Genomic DNA, 13,541 nt, shown 5'->3' with positions numbered 1-13,541 from the left:
CTGAACACAATACTCTAAATCTGGCCTCACCGACGTCTTATACAACTGCAACATGACCATCCAACTTCTATACTCATTGGAGCATTTTTGTCTCTGAATCAGAAAGTTGTAATTTAAGTGCATAGATAAGTGAATGCAGTCTTTTCCCCAGGATAGGATAGGATGCCAAAACTAGAGGGCTTGGGCTTAAAGTGAGTGATTTAGAAGGGACCTCAGAGGCAACTTTTTCACTCTGGGTAGTCCGTATCTGAAATGAGCTGTACATTTACAACTTTTAAAAGACATTGGGACAGGTACATTGGTAGGAAAGGTTTAGAAGAATATGGGCCAAATGCAGACAGGTGGGACAGGTGTATGCAGGGCATCTTGGTTGAAGTGGGCAAGTTGTGCTGGAGGGCCTGTTAATATGCTTTATGTTGGACAGGTAAGATGGGTTTAGAGAGATATATGGGTCAAATGTGGAAAATGGGACCAGCGAAGTATGCCAACTTGGTCAGCATGTTTCCACACTGTGTAGCTCTCCAAGTCCAGCTCCACGATTTAGGCACAGAGGGGAATTTGTGCTCAATGGTGCTTTATTTAGCACATATGCAACTGCAGTGAAATTCTCTTTGCATTTATTACACATGGAAGCGCCGCCATTATTCAAAGTCCAAAATCCGGTCGGCACACGCCCTCAATGTACTGAAGCAGTTTCCACGAGCTGACGAGCAGTTTCCACGAGCTGACGTCCCTCTCTTCTGTCAAAGTGTCTTTCGAAAGATGGTAAAATTGGAAATGGTGGTTGAGGGCCCTGGCATACATTGCCACCTGTAGCGGGTTGTCAAAGGTGTTTCGAATCAAATGGATCAGAAGGTAGGGAGCAGCAAGCTCAACGTTCTGCGCTGAGGCTGGGTAGAAGCAGCTCGGATCCTTGCCCAGCCAGTGACAAGAGATCAGGGACCCTGCCCTGCTGCACGTGCTCTCTTGTTGGGGCATCAAAATAAAACCCAGTCTGCCCACTTTAGTGAATGAGAGGCCATGGCATTAAAAATGTAATTAAAAAAAATAACCAATCACAGCATTCTAACAAAATCACTTTTCATAATTGAGCTTTTGCAAAATACATTTTTATTCAAAGATCACATTTAACTATACTGAAATAATCTAATTGAATTCACAGATCCAGGGGTCTTTTGCTGGTTGTGTCTTTGTGGCAGCTATTAACAATACTTTGTGTCATTCTTAAAATGTATCCTCCGAGGGTCAATGGAAACTGCACTAGAGCTGTCAGAATTGGACCAGGGCAGGCTCCAAGAAAGTTCTGTAAAATTATGCTTAAAAGACGTTACGTTAGATACATGGATAGGAAAGATTTCAAGAGATCTTGGGTAAATCCAGGCACATGGGACTAGCTCAGATAGATATCTTGTCGATATAGGACAGTTGCTATTTAACTCTTGCATTGTAACACTCCAATGCCACTTGATTCCATCAAACAATCTGCAGCCAAAATAACTTGCCTTCAATTCTTTGATCTTTAGGTTCTCCTGGAAGGCGTGCGCCAGAACTGTGAGAATGCAACAGTGCTGGAGTGCCTGCTCAGGGTGCAGCAAGATGTGTAACGATTTTTGTGAGAACTGTATCTGTACAAAACTGTAATAAACATATGGCCAAAACTTTGTAGTCACGATTCATCTCACTGCAAGTCCATCATAAAATAGACATTGACCTTCACATTCACTCACGCTTGTTCAGACTGTCAGTTCAGTTACAGGAAACCATGGCTCAGTGTTTGCATTCTCATTCTTAAATATTATTTTACACAAAAACTCAACACTGCCATCTGTAGATATTAAATTAAATGGCTGACACTTCAAACAGGTATGGTGCGGGGGGGGTCCAGAAATTAAGGTGGCATTTGAAGTCACAGTTATAAAAAGTGTGACGATGGAAATAAAGAAAGCATGATTGGAATGCAGAGATCTCACAATGCCAATGGCTGAAATTTATAGCTAGACAACTGAAAAAGCTCAAATATTGATGGTGCCAATGGACTGACTTACCTCCTCAGGTCTTGGTATGGAAAATATATTTAATTTTGAGAAGAATTTTACACTGATGCTGAATACAGGAAGTTACCTAATTCTAATATATTAACCCAACACACATATTGCCCAAATATGGTGGGAGAACTCCCAGTGACAGTCCCTTCCATTGCCAACGTCTATAGATGTGTACAAACAATTCTGGGGGTATTAGCAGGATATTCAGAGGGGAAGTTACACCTCAAACAGCAGGGAGTTCAACTGGACCATGAGACGGTATTGCACCAGAGAGAACACTGGGGAATTATTTTATTAAAGAACAGTAGGGATTCTCACATTTTTCTCAATTTAACTGTAGAGAACGCATTACAACCTCACCTGTCAGTGATACGGTACAGCATCAAAGGTATTTATTCACAAAATGCTGGAGTAACTCAGCAGGTCAGGCAGCATCTCGGGAGAGAAAGAATGGGTGACGTTTTCGGTTCGAGACCCTTCTTCAGACTGATTCAGGGGGGCGGGACAAAGGAAGGATATAGGTGGAAACAGGAAGATCTGGGAAGGAGGAAGGGACGGGAGGGACAGAGGAACTGACCTGCTGAGTTACTCCAGCATTTTGTGAATAAATACCTTCGATTTGTACCAGCATCTGCAGTTATCTTCTTATACAGTACAGCATGGTGTGGCAAGCTGTTCTGACGACCATGTTAGTCATTGGAAAACCTTTCTACACCTACGTAGTTCACTTGTGTCTTTATTCATAATTTTAAACAAAGGGCAGAATCCGAGTATCGCGTTGCAAGGATGCTTAAGTCCTTGCTTTCCTTCCTGTCGAAGCAGCAACAATGCTCTGCTGAGATGACCGTTCGAGACACTTTACTTTAAAATCTCTGCAATGAAGATACTGTCCACATTTCAGTGTATACAAGACCCTGTGGTTCACAGGCGGTCGTCACGTGCTGCTGGCTTTGGTTGCTGGCTCTGTCTCCTGCTCATATTCAATCTCCACAAACGCTCGCTTCCTTTGGACCGGGCCTTTCACTGGGGTTTTGCCCTTCGATTTGGAGGTTTCGACCTCCATTTCCTGCTCCAACTCTTTCTCGTCTTCACTGTCCTCCAGATTATCCATGGCCTGTATGCACGAAAGATCAGTTGTAACAGCAGATAACACTACTACTGTACCTCTGTACTCACACACAACTCAGCTCCAGCCACGGCTAAATAAGTGGTCCACGCTATAATCTGTTTATCCTTCAAAGAATAGAAGCCAGCAAGGGATAGGCCCATAATATCTATGTTGTTCATGATGCCCATCTGCCTGCATGCGATCCATGCCCTACAGAAACATGTTTCCGTCCAAATACCTCGTAAACGCCACTGTGTATTTGCCTCCACCACCACCACCCCTGGCAGCACGTTGCAGGCATCCACCAATCTCCGTGCAAGGAACTTGCCTCAAACATCTCTAATCCTTCTCCCTCTAACCTTAAAGCAAAGCCCTCTTGTCGATGACACATCGTATCTGGACTTAGACTGGACTTGCTCTGATCTCATCTGAGATTGCTCCTGATGTAACCACCAAACAGGAGGCTAATGAGGCATGCACCAATGTGCCACTCAGCCCACCTGATGGACACTCATTCGCTTTTCAATGGATCCCATCAGGTTCCAATCATATGTAGGATAAGGCTAAGTTAAATATTCAGTTAACTTTAAGGGGTGAGCAACGTAGCTAATTCAGCGCTGTTCTGGAATCTTCCACTGTGCAAAGCAGCCTGCACATTATTACTTTCTGTCATAGAGTTCATACAGCATGGAAGCAGGCCCTTCGGCCCACCAAGCCTGGGTCAACCTGGGTACCCATTTACACTAATTCTACTCTGACCATTATATTCTCACACAAGGCCCCACAATTTTTTCAGATTCTTCCATTCACCTACCCACAGGGCAATAAACAGCGACCCATTAACAGCACTTTGTGTCTTTCTCTGTTTAAACAGTTAGCAGTTGAGTGGAGAATTAAATCAGAAAAGATGGTGTTCTTTTCATTTCTCCAACAGAGCCCCATCTCAAAATTTGATGAGCCCCCTCTGTCCAAAATGAAAAAGAGCAGTTTCCATTTTGATCACCAGGTCATTACCTCAAAGTCACTCAGGTCACTCTCGTCAATCCCGTCTCCCTCCACGTATTCCACCTGACCAACGTCCTGCACAGGAAGAGAGAACAAACCATGAGAAACAGAAGGCTGATGTTGTCAGTCATTCCACCAAAACTCCCAACACCCATTCTCTAAATCATTGCCCTTCTGGAGTTGTTCGTTATTCACACTGCTTTCTCCTGAACTGGAGAGGATAGTCGAGATGTGGTGACGACAGTAACAAAATGACTCCAGGCAAATATTGCTGGTGCCCGAAGGTTTCAATCATACTAAACATGTTTTACCAAGGAAAAAATTATTAAAACACACACCAATTGATGAAACAGGTTTGATACGTAGTTTAAGTAGTACTCAAACTTAAGCGCATGGAGCAATTGCTAAGATTCCCAATGATAAACGTTGGAAAACTGCTCCTGGCCAGTTATACTCAGTGGCCAAGGAATAAAGACACAAGTCTGAAAATACTCCCTTTCAGCAGTCTGCAAATTCAATGTGCATCAATAGGATCAGACTAAAATGGTGGGGTTTGTGTTCGTTGCAGTTTCTGTCCATACTTACTTCGTCTTCCGAGGAATCAGACTCACTCTCTGCTCCCTGCTTCTCCAGTGCTTTGTCGAAAGCATGAACAGGAAAGTTGTATATATCTTCATACTGGTGGGAGAGAAAACCATTAATAACTTGGAAGGAGAGGAGACATCACTTGAGGGTGAGCATGCAGCCAATCAATGAGATGAATTTTCTCTCCCCTTATATACAAAAGACATTTGGACAGGTACATGGAGAAGAAAGGTTTGGAGGGTTAATGGGCCAAATGCAGGCAGGTGGGAATAGTGTAGATGGGGCATCTTGGTCAGCATGGCATGTTTCAATGGTGTACGAGTCCATACAATCTGTGTTGAAACAAACACTTTCTGCAGCACATGAAGGAAATAACGAAGCAGCCTTCACTGAACAGATTCCCAATCAGCGCAATTCCCTGACATTCCAGGGCAGGATGGAATATTCACAACATAGTGACATGCTGGTTGTGCTGCTGCCTCACAGTGCCAGAAACCCACGTTCCATCCGGACCTCAGGCACTGTCTGTGTGGCATTTGCACGTTCTTCCTGTGACCACGTAGGTCTCCTCCAGATACTCGGGTTTTCACCCACCTCCCAAAGACATGAAGGTTTGTAGGTTAATTGACGCCTGTAAACTGCCCCTAGTGTGTAGAGTGGATGTGAAAGTGGGATAACATAGAACTAGTATGAATGGGGCGGGGTGGACCTGGTGGTCTGCTTCCATGCCAAATCAATCAAAGATGACGGCGATCTGATAATGTCCCGACTCACTAGATCTTGTTGGAACTCAGATCCCAGTCTTTAAAGGCAGTTACTCACCGTCCCCTGCTTCAGTCGCTCCAGTAATTCCTTCTCAATGGCATTGTCGAGCTGAGCTGCAATCAGAGCTTTCTCCTGCAAGAAAACACCAGGCAGACATTATATTGCCACCTCTGGCAAAGAAACCAGCCTGCCAAAACCAAGGAAAACCTCTGATAAATGGGAACAAAATCATGAGGGGAATAGACAGGGTGAATGTAGTCCTTTACCCAGGGTGGGGGGTGGGGAAATCAAGAAGAAAAAAGGCATAGGTTTAAGGTGAAAGGGGAAAGATATAACAGGAACCTGCAGGGCAACTTTTTCACAGTGGTGGGTATATAAAACGAGCTATCAGAGGAAGTAGTTGGGACAGGTTCTCTAACAGCATTTAAAGGCACATGGACAGCTGTATGGACAGAAATGTTTCGAGGGATATGGGCCAAATGTGGGCAGGTGGGACTAGCTTGGATGTGGGCAAATTGGTTGGCATGAATGAGTTGGGCCAAAGGGCCTGTTTCCGTGCTGTATGACTATGACAACCAACAGTTTTGGGTGCAATGGTAGGTGTGTTGCTGTGCTGTGCCAGTGGTATTTGTTTACACCAATGACAGGATGGAGTTGGGAGACCGAGGCTATCTGACAGGAACATGCAACAGGGCATCAACATGTCCATTCCACCCCATGCAACAGTACATCAATATATTTACCTCCCTTCGTTTCTCTCGGCGCTCAACTTTCTGACTTAAAGGCACCAGCTTCCTCCTGAAGAGAAACAAGAGGGAGATAAATGTAGGGAGTGGAACAGCCCCCAACAGTTGCTCTCCCCACCCCTCACCGAGCTTCCTCGGAGCACCAGCAATACACACTGTGTAAACTCTCTGGAATCAGGGAAACTGCTGCACTTTCTTTCGTCTTACAGCAATTTTGCGAATACTCTCGGTTGTAATCACTGAATCTTAACCTTTAAGCAACAGCCCCACAAACAATGTGGTTGAGCTCAGAAACAATTGGCTCTCAAAAGCAGGACCCAAAGTCGTCTCAATGGCTGCAGATCAAAATTATCTCATCTACTCACCTGCTAGTTTAACTAGCAACCTTTACCTAGTTAACTTTAGTTTAACTAGGTATTTATGACGGCACGAACATTGTGGGACGAAGGCCCGTTCCTGTGCTGTACTGTTCTATGTTGCCTCCAAAAATGATCAATTCTGGGAGGTCGAATGGACAAGTGGAGATGAGTTACGACAGCCTGACATTTGTAGATTCAAAGCTTTTCACTGTACCTTGGAACATGTGACAATAAACTAAACTAACATCTTCACTGGACTCCACTGGCAACTTTCTCCACCCTCCACCCACCACCCACCACCTCCCTCCATTCTTCCCACACCCTGACCCATATCATTGACTTGTGACACCCACTGACTGAACTGAAGCCAGGCCAGCATTAGCAAGGACTTACTGCCTCTTGAGGGTTAGTTTGCGGATACGGATCAGATACTGGGTGATCTTGGTGAATCGCTGCTTGCACTTGTGTCTGATGAAGCGGGGCCAGTAGATGAGGTTCTCGTCAATCTGCTCCAGAGCTTTCTCGTAATTTTTACTCAGCTTTACCTGCCAAATATCAAGGAGGAAGATGGTCAAGGTCGTCGAAAAAGGCAAACTCATTTCGCACAGATAAAGAAACTTGGCTTCAAATTCCAGAACCAAAACTGCAACAAGCGGGAGAGGGGCTTAATGCGCTACAGGTTCAGAAATCAAATATCATGGACAACTGCAAACTAAGTAAAGCAGCCGCAGCAGCTTATACATATCAGGCAAGTTAGTTGTAGTTTGACATGGACTGAAGGGAGGTCCCGACCCAAAACATGGCCTGTCCAATCCATACCCAGATGCTGCCTGACCCGCTGAGTTCCTCCAGCATTTTGTTTTTTTGCTCAGGTTTTTTTTAACACCATTTCGCACTCGGACGACCCCATGGGCTATCAGGAACCAGCACATCACCTCCAATTTCCATCCTGCCCTTAAATATACCTGGACTATCTCTGACATCTCCCTCCCGTTTCTGGACCTCACCATCTCCATCACAGGAGACAGACTAGTGACGGACATTTACTACAAACCCACCGACTCGCACAGCTATCTGGACTACACTTCTTCCCACCCGGTCCCCTGCAAAAAGTCTATCCCTACTCCCAATTCCTCCGTCTACGCCGCATCTGCGCCCGGGATGAGGTGTTTCACACTAGGGCTTCCAAGATGTCCTCGTTCTTCAGAAAACGGGGCTTCCCCTCCTCCATTATAGATGAGGCTCTCACTAGGGTCTCTTCCACATCCTGCAGCTCCGCTCTTGCTCCCCCTCCCCCCACTCGCAACAAGGACAGGATCCCCCTCGTCCTCACCTTCCACCCCACCAGCCAGCGGATCCAACATATCATCCACCAACATTTCCGTCACCTACAACGGGACCCCACCACTGGCCATATCTTCCCATCCCCTCCCCTCTCTGCGTTCCGCAGAGACCGTTCCCTCTGTAACTCCCTGGTCCACTCGTCCCTTCCTACCCAAACCACCCCAACCCCGGGCACTTTCCCCTGCAACCGCACGAGATGCAACACCTGTCCCTTTACCTCCCCCCTCAACTCCATCAAAGGACCCAAACAGTCTTTCCAGGTGAGACAGAGGTTCACCTGCACCTCCTCCAACCTCATCTATTGCATCCGCTGCTCTAGATGTCAACTTATTTATATCGGCGAAACCAAGCGCAGGCTCGGCGATCGCTTCGCTGAACACCTGCGCTCGGTCCGCATTAACAAAACTGATCTCCCGGTGGCCCAGCACTTTAACTCCCCCTCCCATTCCCAGTCTGACCTCTCTGTCATGGGCCTCCTCCAGTGCCATAGTGAGGCCCGCCGGAAATTGGAGGAGCAGCACCTCATATTTCGCCTGGGCAGTTTGCAGCCCGGTGGTATGAACGTCGACTTCTCCAACTTCAGATAGCTCCTCTGTCCCTCCCTTCCCCTCCTCCTTCCCAGATCTCCCTCTATCTTCCTGTCTCCACCTATATCCTTCCTTTGTCCCGCCCCCCTGATATCAGTCTGAAGAAGGGTCTCGACCCGAAACGTCACCCATTCCTTCTCTCCCGAGATGCTGCCTGACCTGCTGAGTTACTCCAGCATTTTGTGAATACATCACACAACTCTACTTTGTTAATCAAAACATTAAGATTCATAGTCATGGATTCAATTCTCACCCGCTCCCACAATCGAGATGGAAAGGCTGCTCGCTCTATCGTCTTCATGTACAAGAAACACTGACCTGAAGGATGCAGAACAACAGGTTTAGCCAGTGTATAAACTGTCGGCACTCATCCCACACTGGTCCCAGTGAGAGGAGCCGGGGAAAATAATTCACATCCTGAATTCAAACATGGACTGCTGGGCAAACACTGACTGCACCCAGTTTATTCTGGGAAAAGATGCAACTTTATTATTTATATATATATAATATATAATATATATATAAATTATATAACTAAAACTCTCATCTTGTACGTATGTACGCATGTTCATAGCGCAACAATTTTAGGCCCATCTTACTCACCATTCGCCTGCGGTGTGCATTGATCAAGTTTCGTTACATTTTAAAAGTAATTAACTTAATAAACTTTAATAAATGCGCTTCTCCCACCCCTGCACAACAGCGCCGGGTGGACCAGCGCCCGTCCCGGAGTGCCCTGCGCCTGACCTTCCTCCCGTGGTGTAGCGCGGCGGCAGAGGGTCAAAGATGGCTGCCTGCAGGACGAACATGCAGCAGCGCCTTGTGACCGGTCTCCTGCTGCTGACCGCCACGATGGCCGTCCGGGGCCGGGATGAGTGGCCCCCTCTCCCTTTTCCTCTCCCCCTCCTCACCGTCCGTTGCCGTGCCCCCCCGGCCTGCGGCGACAGGGTTTAGGCGGCGGCCATGGGCGTGCAGGGCTTCCAGGAGTACAAGGCGAAACACTGCGCGGTGGAGCTGCAGAAGCTGGCCCGCTAAAGAACCTTTAGTAACAACGGGACCCAGCATTATACATAACTGTACAAGTTTGACATCTAACTACCCTTGGATTATGGTCTCCGTGGACTACTTCTATTTACTTTGTACTTAATCTGGGATAGTTCTTTTGTATAATAATAATTTACGGAATTATATGCAAAAAACGAATTTCTCTGCACCTTGGAACATGTGAAAATAACCAATGAATAGTAGTACTAATAATTACATGGACATTACTAGTTCATGCTGTTATTCATCCTCCATCTCGTGACCCTATCTAATATCACAGTTCTTTCCTTTACCAACTTATGCTTCCTACTCTGTGCTCATCAATCATATCCATCCGGGCGCTCACGTTTGTTGTGAACTGATACAATAAAGTTTGCATTCCAGAATGTGAAGGGACGGGCGAGAGGTCTGACGCTTACCTTTCTCTTCCCTGATGGTTGCATACTGACTATTGGCCAGAGGGCAGGAAGAACGATTACACAGACCCGTGATATTATACTCGTTGCGGCAGAAGCTCTGAGTTTTGGTTCTACAAATAAAATGACCAACGTTAGAAGGAATTACAAGGTGTTTGGCTTTTGAGGGAAAAAAACAGTTGTGAAATACCATGGTCATTTAAAAGAATCAGCCAGCATGAACCAATCTCTTCCCAATTCGAGAGCATAGCAAGTTACATGGAAAGGAGACACCAATAAATCTATTTATTAGGATCTGGAACCTTCAAAGCATGGTGGGATGTGTTCTGACAGGATTTGGGGATAAAGAACTCACAGCATCAGAGACAAAAAATCTATGGATTTAGGACTGTGCCTGATAGCTCCACCCCAGAGCTACCTCAGGCAGTGAGCTGTATTGTCTTTTCTGTGCGTTACAATGGTCCAATTCTAGTTGGCTGTTTCATTGAGATGTGCTGTAGTTTAGTTTAGAGATACATCATGAAACAGGCCCTTCACCCAGTGAGTCCATCGATCTACTAGTTCTATGTTATCCCAATTTCACATTCACTCCCGACAAACTAGGGGCAATTTACAGAGGCCAGTTAACCTACAAACCTGCACATCTCTGGGATGCAAGAGGAATCCAGAGCATCTGGTGAAAATCCACGCCATCACAGGAGGAATGTGTAAACTCCAGACAGTTCCCGAGGTCAACCTGCGTCTCTGGCGCTGTGAAGCCGTTGCCCTACCAGCTGCGCCACTGTGACGCTCCTTCTCACATATTCAGTACATATCCATAATATCTGCCTTCTCTGCCTCAGAAGGCAGTGGAGGCCAGTTCTCTGAAATGCATTCAAGAGAGAGCTAGATAGAGCTCTTAAGGACAGCGGAGTCAGGGGGTATGGGGAGAAGGCAGGAATGGGGTTGCTGCCTTACAGCGAATGCAGCGCCGGAGACTCAGGTTCGATCCTGACTACGGGCGCCATCTGTACTGAGTTTGTACGTTCTTCCCGTGACCTGCGTGGGTTTTCTCCAAGATCGGTTTCCTCCCACACTCCAAAGACGTACAGGTATGTAGGTTAATTGACTGGGTAAATGTAAAAATTGTCCCTAGTGTTTGTAGGATAGTGTTAATGTGCGGGGATCGCTGGGCGGCGCGGACTCGGTGGGCCGAAGGGCCTGTTTCCGTGCTGTATCTCTAAATCTAAACAAAAATCTGAATGGTGGTGCTGGCTCGAAGGGCCAAATGGCCTACTCCTGCACCTATTGTCTATCTGATCTGATCAATAGCAATGTGAATTGACAGTAGATGAGGGGTTTGAATACGGTTGCCAACTGTATAACGCACAGTAATCTTAAGTACAGACCGGCCACTGCTTCTCCTGATGCCATGGGTGTACAATGCTTGCTTTGTGCTTGGCACAATGTAACTGGGAAACTGAAGTCAATTCAACACTGACTACACCCATCAAACCACATAGTCTAACTTTGCTGGGAATAGACACATTCTTTAAACAGAAGGAAAAATGTTGTTGATTTTCCTGCATCTCTTTACTTACTTGACTTTGAAGGAACAAAATTGTCTGTTTCCGACAAGATCCCAAATCACCTGGAAAAGAGAAACTTGTTTAGAAATCAATTCATTTCCAGCCACAGGTCACAAATTAAAACAAGCGTGGAGATCATCCAAACCACTTGAAACAAAAACTGTGGATAAAACTGCACTATAACAACATTTAAGTGACAGTTCTCTGACCAGTCTGACTGCCCTCAATTACATTTTATCTGTTTGCTTTATTGTTACCTTCTCCTAGCTAACAATGATCTATTCTACATTTTCCTTGATCTTCACTTCCCACTTTGATGTCTCATTCTCACACCTTACACTTCCTTATATCTGTACCTCCTGCTCTCCTGACTCTCAGTCTGAAGATGGCTCTCAACCCGAAATGTCACCCATTCCTTCTATCCAGAGATGCTGCCCGATCTGCTGAGTTACTCCAGCATTTTGGTTCTATCTTCGGTTTAGAAACATAGAAAAATAGGCACAGGAGTAGGCCATTCAATATGATCATGGCTGATCATCTAAAATCAGTACCCCATTCCTGCTTTTTCCCCATATCCCTTGATTCCTTTAGCCCAAAGAGCTAACTCTAACTCTCTCTTGAAAACATCCAGTGAATTGGCCTCCACTGCCTGTGGCAGAGAATTCCACAGATTCACAACTCTCTGGGTGAAGAAGCTTTTCCTCAGATCAGTCTTAAATGGCCTACCCCTTATTCTTAAACTGTGACCCCTGGTTCTGGACTCCCCCAACATCGGGAACATTTTTCCTGCATCTAGCCTGTCCAACCCTTTGAGAATTTTATGTTTCTATAAACCAGAATCTGCAGTTCCTTCCTACACCATGTGGATTAATTGTGCCTTCTTGCCTGTAGGATTTTAACTTTTAGACTGTGTTTTAAACCCCACTGGGTTAAGCACTTTACGTAGAGGTTGGTTAGCTTCAAATGTGCGTTATTAATACACTGCAGTCCTTGGATGGGGAGTCATGAGGTGATGAGCTCCTAGGTTTAACAATGGATTTCTGTGTACCTCTGACGAAATGAGTCAAGGCCGTCAGAGCCGTTTCTAGAATCGTGTGTGGATCAAGGCAACAACACAGCTGACTAATTAAAGTTTGTGTGCTGTGGATCATGACCGAAGAGAGGACACTTGACCATGGTCCTGCAGGGATTTGGGACATATGGATCACGCGCAGGGGCAGATGGGATTAGTTTATGTTGGCATCATGTTTGGCATGGGCATTGTGGGACAAAGACAGTTCCTGTGCCTGTTCCTGTGCTGCGATGGTCCATGTTCTAAAAGGTGCACTTATCCTGCCAATGGATTTAGTCAAGACATTTTTGGTCATTCTCTCTAGTGCCTTGAAATGTCTGCCCCCCACCCCCCCCCCCCCCTCCTCCCCACCCCATCCCCCTCACCGCCCATCTGCCCACCCCCAACTCCCCATTCCCCCCACCCCATCCCCATCACCCCTCCACCCCTTCCAATTCCCCCCACCCCATCCACTCCCCATCTGCCCACCCCCAACTCCCCATTCCCCCCACCCCATCACCCCCCCCCATCCCCTTCCCCCCACCCCCCTTCCCCCCATGTCCCATCCCCTACTCCCCTCCCCCCATCATCTCCTCCACCCCATCCCCAACCACCTCTCCCCTACCCCTACCCCTCCCCCCTCCACCCCACTCCCTCTCTCTATCCCTCCCCACCTCTCTACCCAACCGTCCCCTTCCACTCCACCCTCCTCCTCCTCCTCGGGCCGCCCCAGCCGGTGAGCTGCCGGCGTTAGGCTCTCTCCCCCCCCCTCCCCCCCGCCCCGAGCACACTCACATCATCGTGCTGCATTGCGCCGCTCTCCGCGCCCCGGTCACCGTCACCGCCTCCTCCTCCTCCTCCTCCTCCTCCTCACACCGACGCCGTCTCCTCGTCTCCCCGCCACGCGCCGACACCGTC

General features: G+C 46.9%; 2 protein-coding genes across 8 annotated transcripts in view; one reads left to right on the top strand and one right to left on the bottom strand.

Annotated features, from left to right (window-relative positions):
- Positions 1-1,658, top strand: part of tti2 (TELO2 interacting protein 2) — an 18,997-nt gene extending 17,339 nt beyond the window's left edge. For all 7 annotated transcript variants that reach the window (XM_078429105.1, XM_078429110.1, XM_078429108.1 and 4 more), the window contains exon 8: positions 1,524-1,658. In XM_078429105.1, the coding sequence (XP_078285231.1) occupies positions 1,524-1,604 (81 nt within the window). In that variant the 3' untranslated portion in view covers positions 1,605-1,658. The remainder of the gene's footprint in view (positions 1-1,523) is intronic.
- Positions 1,132-13,541, bottom strand: mak16 (MAK16 homolog (S. cerevisiae)). Its single transcript, XM_078429111.1, has 10 exons — positions 13,419-13,541; positions 11,585-11,634; positions 10,008-10,117; positions 8,798-8,862; positions 7,007-7,158; positions 6,252-6,306; positions 5,566-5,640; positions 4,744-4,836; positions 4,168-4,233; positions 1,132-3,159 (listed from the first exon to the last, which is right to left on the bottom strand). Exons 1-10 carry the CDS (start codon positions 13,431-13,433, stop codon positions 2,980-2,982), a joined length of 861 nt encoding a protein of 286 aa, XP_078285237.1. The 5' UTR covers positions 13,434-13,541; the 3' UTR covers positions 1,132-2,979.

The sequence above is a fragment of the Rhinoraja longicauda genome, chromosome 36, assembly GCF_053455715.1.
Source record: "Rhinoraja longicauda isolate Sanriku21f chromosome 36, sRhiLon1.1, whole genome shotgun sequence".
Lineage (NCBI taxonomy): Eukaryota > Metazoa > Chordata > Chondrichthyes > Rajiformes > Arhynchobatidae > Rhinoraja > Rhinoraja longicauda.
This window is presented reverse-complemented; position numbering and strand designations above follow the sequence as displayed.